Below are 6,058 nucleotides of genomic sequence, written 5' to 3' on the forward strand. Positions count from 1 at the left end.
CCAGCCCCACTATGGCGGGCTTAGGATGGGGGTTGTTCGTCCAGCCTCCCCTTTGGGTGGTTGGGCAATCAGACCCCCAGTGGCCCTTTTTGTGGCATCTGGGGCATGGGGTGGTAGTATATCTGGGGGAGGGGCACGCCCTTGACCAATGTCCCTCTTTTCCGCACTTGAAACAAGCTCCTGCGGGGGGCTTGTTTGTAGAGGGGCGCCCAGGTTGTGGTTTTATCAGCTGGGCCAACATCTGGAAATTGGCCTGATCAGCCTTTTGTTTACGGCGTTCTTTCTCCTCCTCCCGGTTATGGAAGACTTTAAAGGCCACTGTTAGGATCTCAGTCTGTGGGGTAGCGGGGCGCTGTTCTAACTTTTTGAGTTTAGCTTTAATGTCGGGGTAGCTTTGAGCTAGGAAGTATGTCATAAGGACATGTCTTCCTTCAGGTGTTTCTGGGTCCAGGCTGGTATACTGTAATAGGGCTTGGGTGAGTCTGTCTAAGAACTCGGAGGGGGTGTCGTCTCTCTTTTGAATTATGTCTTGGAGCTTTTGAAAATTGACTACTTTACGAGCTGCCTTTTTTAGACCTGCTATTAAGCAGGAGGCAAAAATATCTCGAGAGTGGAGACCCACGGCGGTGTTATAATCCCAGTGTGGGTCTTGTTCGGGGACAGCAGTGGGGCCAGAGGGATAGGTGGGGTCAGTCCTGTGGGTCTCGGTAGCATGCATTTGGCTGAAGTCCCAAACTCATCTATGCTCTTCAGGGAGGAGAGTATTGGCCAGGAGCATGAAAATGTCATGATGTGTGAGGCTGTAAGACTGGAGGGTCCATTGAAACTCCCTGATGTATGTTGTGGGATCAGTGGAAAAGGAACCTAGGCGTTTCTCTAGTTGGGCTAAATCTCCTAAGGAGAAAGGGACATGAACGCGCACGATACCTTCAGATTCTGCTACCTCCCAGAGGGGGGCGATAATTTTGGGAGGCCCTCGGGACCGGGTCTGAGGGGGACTGAAGGGTTCTGGCTCAGTCTGTGCGGGGGAAACAGGTGATGGGGGCAAAGCTGCGATAATTTTGGGAGGCCTTCGGGATCGAATCTGAGGGGGCAAAGACGGAGGAGGCTCCTGGAACTTAGTTAGAGGGGGGCTGAAAGGCTCAGGCTTGATCTGCAGGAGGGGGGGAGGTGAGGGGGACTGAGGGGGTGAGGTGGGGGAGGAGATGGGGGTGCAGGGAGGGGAGGAGGGGGAAGGGAGAGGACGGGAGGCTTCTGCACGGGTGGAGGCAGCAGCGGTGGCGGTAGAGGAAGGGGGAGGGGCTATTATAGGAGAAGGGGAAGGGAGAAGACGGGAGGCTTCTGCCGTGGGGAAAGAGGCAGTGGTGGTGGTGGTAGAAGAAGGGGGAGGGGCTGTTGTAGGAGGAGAAGGGGAAGGGAGAGGACGGGAGGCTTCTGCCATGGGGAAAGAGGCAGCGGCGGCGCGGAGGGGGAGGAGCCGAAGGGGGAAGTCTGTATGGCGGAGGCTCCTTGGCCAGGTCAAAGGTAATTGTAGAGGGACTGGGAGTGTGTGGAGGGGAGGGAGATGGCTTGCAGGCTAGGAGAACTTGGGGCGGGGAGCAGGTGGTGCAGAGGCTGGGATTTTGAGCTAGGAGGTGAAAAGCTTCGATATAGGGAATCTCCTTCCATTTTTTCAGGCGCTGGCAGTAGTTAAAGAGATTGCGAGTGATGTTAGGATCAAGAGTTCCCCCTGCAGGCCATTGGTTGTTATTGTCTAGGGGGTATGTCGGCCAATCTTGGGAGCAATATTTATGGAGAAGTTTTGGTTTTATATCAGGCGTCAGGGAGAGGGTAGCCAGATGCTTAAGCAGGCATTCAAGAGGTGAACTTTCAGGGATGGATGAGGAGGCTCCCATGGCTAAAGGACAGAGAAGGAGACAAACAGGGGAAGACGAACGGGGATCCTCGGACTGGAAGCAGACTGCAAGGAGACAAAGGGCATCCCCGATGATCCTTGGTGGTCTGCGGAAACTTGTACACGAGTCGGAATTTCTTAGGAAGTGTGGGTCATCACCCAGACTTCCCTAAGAAGGCAGTTTGCCGGAGTCACAAGGTACCTAGCGCTAGGAGTTTTCGGCAGACAGAACAGATTTCGGCGGACGGAACAGAAGGGGGGGGAAGGGAGCATTCTCATCCGCAAAGGAGTCACCTCGTTTATGGCTGTTGGAGGGGGGGCCTGAGGGCCTGTCGCAGCTGTGAAGGCCTGAGGCGGGGATTTATGGCTGCTGGAGGAGGGGCCTGAGGGTCCGCCGCAGCTGTGAAGGCCTGAGGCGGGGAGAGTTCCCTCCTCGTCCCCAAGCGTCAGGGCTTTGCCGGACGATCACGGTCAATGGCACTGCGATAGCTCAGGGAAGAGTGGCCCACTGCGGGGGGAAACTTACCTAAAGGCCAGAGAGGAGTGGTGAGTGTGATGAGCCAGTGCCGGAAAAAGAGGATGAGGGCAAGCTGCTGCTGGTGTCGGGGGGAAGACGGGGCCCAGTTGGGGTGTCCCGCCTCCCGGGTTTCGGCACCAATGAAAGGAAAGGAGCGACACACAGCAGCAATTCACCAGAGAGTTCCGCTTTATTAGGAAAAGGTGCTGGGTTATATAGGAAGGGGCATAGTGTGATTGTGGTGTTACTTCTACGGGGCTGGTGGCTATTGGCTAGGTGCTGGGATTGGGAGGGGGGCAAGAGGTGATTGGGCTTCAGGTGGTGCCAGCGGGAACCGAGGACCCCGAAGAGAAGCCGGAAGTTTGCCATCTTACTGGTGGGGACCCTTCAGATATAATAATGTGATGTTCAATATCCAGAAAGCTTGTATATATTAGACATAAATAAACAATTAGTAGAATGGCAACATTGTGTTTGTAAACATTTCATTGAACTTAAGGAAGCCTACTGAGTGAGTAGACTATTCATGATCAAGCAAATTGAGTAAATTGATAAGTAAGAATATAATACATATAAAATTATATAAATGACATACTTATATATAATTTTTAAATTATATAATATATTTGTAGTTAATAACAAAATTAATTGTATAAATATGATATGGTGGTAAGTGAAGTATACATATGACAGCCTTTTGAACAATAACTGCACAAGTTGGAAACATTAAGGCAAATATTGATGGCTTTAACTTGATAAAAATTAATATTGGATGTCTGTATTTAAAAAAAAATAAAACACCAACAGTGCAAAACCAAACCAGGAAAATTGTTTGCTTAATTTATTCCAAACAATAATTCAAAAGTCTCTGAAATTCTCACAAACCAAAATGAAAAGTGACAAATGCTCCAGGTGTTAAAAGGAGTGAAAAACATTAATAAACATTTCAAAAAGGAAAAAAAAAAAAACTCCAAAGTCAAAAAATACTAAAAAATATAATAAATTCAAATTACAACAAAAACACTTTACTTGTATTATATTGGCAGAGTTGTTAAGAGGTGACAAAGCATGCAGAAGAAAGATCCTCCTCCTGTACCTACCATGAGGGAATAATGTGGAGGGCAGTCTTTCAAATAACAGAAACAAAAATAGCAAAGTGCTACAGCCGTAAAATATCTTTTGATCTACTAATTCTAACTTCATGTAATGTATGTTTAAACTGAGTTGAGCCATGGAAACAGCTATTAAAGAATAAAGCTTTTGACTTGTATTTATTATTATGGAAATTTGTGTATGCTACACTGTTAGCTTTTAAATGATCAAAAATATTTTCAGAATGATCTTTTTATAAGAAATAATGGTATGCAAACATTCATTCATGCATTTGTACATACATACAATAGCAATTTATATGTTTGGGCTTGTATAACAGACTGTTAACTAACAATAATAATCTCTGAGTGGTAACATGGACGTTTTTAATGTTTAGTAAATCATAGATTGTAAATTATAGTAAATAATACTATCTTAAGTAAATGAATAGGTGAGGAAAAAGAATACAAGATAACAAACAAATACAAAATAGAGTCAATTAATTATTTTTTTTTACCTTGGTATGTAATAGAGGTGGTATTTTAATCACCAGAGAACGAGCTTAAAGACATTTTAGGATGAAATACTGGGAAAGCCTACAGGAAGCAATTTTTTAAGACTCTTCTCATAAACATGAAGCTGGTCGAAATGTAAAATATGACTCCCCCTCCAATGTTTCCGTAGACCCGGTTCAGTTTCAGATGTCTTGGCGCTTCTGACCACTAGGTGGCACCTGGAGGCTCGCAGGCATGGTGGTGACGCATGCGCAGTGCCCCTAGTTTTAGCCATTGGGTCTACGCTCGAACCCACGTGTTCGGACACCGCCTTCACCGGTGCAGGAACACGCACCGGCCGTCACCCGCGCTACCGTAATCCCGCCATATTCCTTTTTCTCTGGGAGCGAGCGAGCTGATACAGCGGCCTGAGATGTCTGAGCTGCCAGCAAACTGCAGTGTCCCGCCCACCAACGCGGAGGATGGGGACCGCGACGCCCCGCAGGCGGAGGTAGGCGGCGGGCCTCCGGAGCCGGTCCGGGCACAGCCTGAGGAGCCCAGGGAAGGTCCGATGGCGGCGGCTAGGGAAGTTCCAGTGGCGGCGGCCGGGGCAGCTGGGATGGCGGAGGTCGCCCGACTGGTGGCGGAGCCTGCGGAGGAAGAGGGTCAAGAGGGCTGGCCCGGGAACGGCCCCGGCCTGGCTGCGTTTCCTCCTGACGTTTATCGCGCGTTGAGCGTTTGGGAAATGACTTCCCAGCAGTTCCTCCGCCAGTTTCAGCAGCTCTACGTGAGGGCTGTGGTCAGAATGCAGGGGCCTGAACGCCATGGGAGATTTCTGGAAGAAGAGTTTGATGCCGAGCATCCGCGGAATCACCAGGGGATGGATTTTGATGTTCTAACAGGGATCCTAACTCTGACTGCATCTGCAGTGATCGACCCTCTGGTAGAAGAACTTGGTTGTGATAAGTTAATCAGCAGAGAATAGTTTGGTGATGAAACTGCTTCCAGAAGAACCTCTGTACTCAAGACGGCCTTATGCCAATCCTGGAACTTGGTTTTAAAAAGGCAGTTGTATGCGCATAAGGCAGTGCACAGTTGACAAAAACAACGAAGGAAGCTTCTCATGAAAAACATTAGAAAAGAAAAAACAAGCCAAAACTGTTGGGACTCCTGTATTGTTCTTTGGGTTGGTTACTTATGGGGATTCTTCCCCTTGCGTTTGGAAGTGTCATTCAAAATTGCTTCACTGAAAAGTGAAGAATGGTTCTATAAAATTGAGACTTGATAAAGAAATGTTGCCAATAATAAAACTCATGATGATGAAAGTGTCAACTAGCGATAGTAGGAATAAGGAGTCAGAGCTGCGTTATCAGACTGGAAGACAGGAGTGAACCTGAAATTGTCAGAAAATGTGTTCTGTTCATGTCAGATTCAACAGAAATTTTTAGTGTATATATTTTGTTTTCTAAGATTGTTCCAATGACAAACTATGTAAATACTGTATGTATTACAAAAATAAATCATGTTTGAGGATATCTGAAATTGCTGATTCTTTTCTCTTTCATTCAATTTCTAATTTAAACTTTTCTAGTAAATCTATTCACAAGGCCCCCCCAAAAAATAAAATATGCAGTGAAAAGTCTTCCATCCGTGTCCTTCCACCCAGGAATGCTGCAGCCCCCATCTGTAACCACTGCATCTCCTGTTCCTTCAGGTTTCCTTAGGTACACACAAGCAAATACAAACCTGGGTTTATTTCTTCACAAAAGTTGACATTATACTTACTGATTTGTACATTAACTTTACTGAGTAAGAACGTGGCTTGAAGATGCTTCCAAACCACCACATTTTCTCGTTTTTTTTATATCATTAATCTGCAATTATATCAGCAACATTGTGTTTACTAGACTCCCCCCATCGTCAAGTCCCCCCAACATACTCCATTACAGTCACTGTCCATCAACGTAGTAAGATGCTGTAGAATCACTGCTTGTCTTCTCTGTGTTGCACAGCCCTCCCTGTGCCCCCCCCCACATTATTTCTGCTAATCATAATTCTCCT

General features: G+C 47.1%; 1 protein-coding gene across 1 annotated transcript; it reads left to right on the forward strand.

The window, feature by feature from the left end:
- The first annotated feature begins 4,183 nt into the window (after nt 1-4,183).
- On the forward strand, nt 4,184-5,539 carry LOC118973012 (EP300-interacting inhibitor of differentiation 2-like). The gene has a single exon (XM_037021693.2). It carries the CDS (start codon nt 4,431-4,433, stop codon nt 4,980-4,982), a length of 552 nt encoding a protein of 183 aa, XP_036877588.2. The 5' UTR covers nt 4,184-4,430; the 3' UTR covers nt 4,983-5,539.
- Nucleotides 5,540-6,058: the final 519 nt, after the last annotated feature.

Source organism: Manis javanica, chromosome 6, assembly GCF_040802235.1.
Source record: "Manis javanica isolate MJ-LG chromosome 6, MJ_LKY, whole genome shotgun sequence".
Classification (NCBI taxonomy): domain Eukaryota; kingdom Metazoa; phylum Chordata; class Mammalia; order Pholidota; family Manidae; genus Manis; species Manis javanica.

Coding starts and splice junctions, on each gene's coding strand:
- LOC118973012 (XM_037021693.2), top strand. CDS start 4,431: ATGTCTGAGCTGCCAGCAAACTGCAGTGTCCCGCCCACCAACGCGGAG.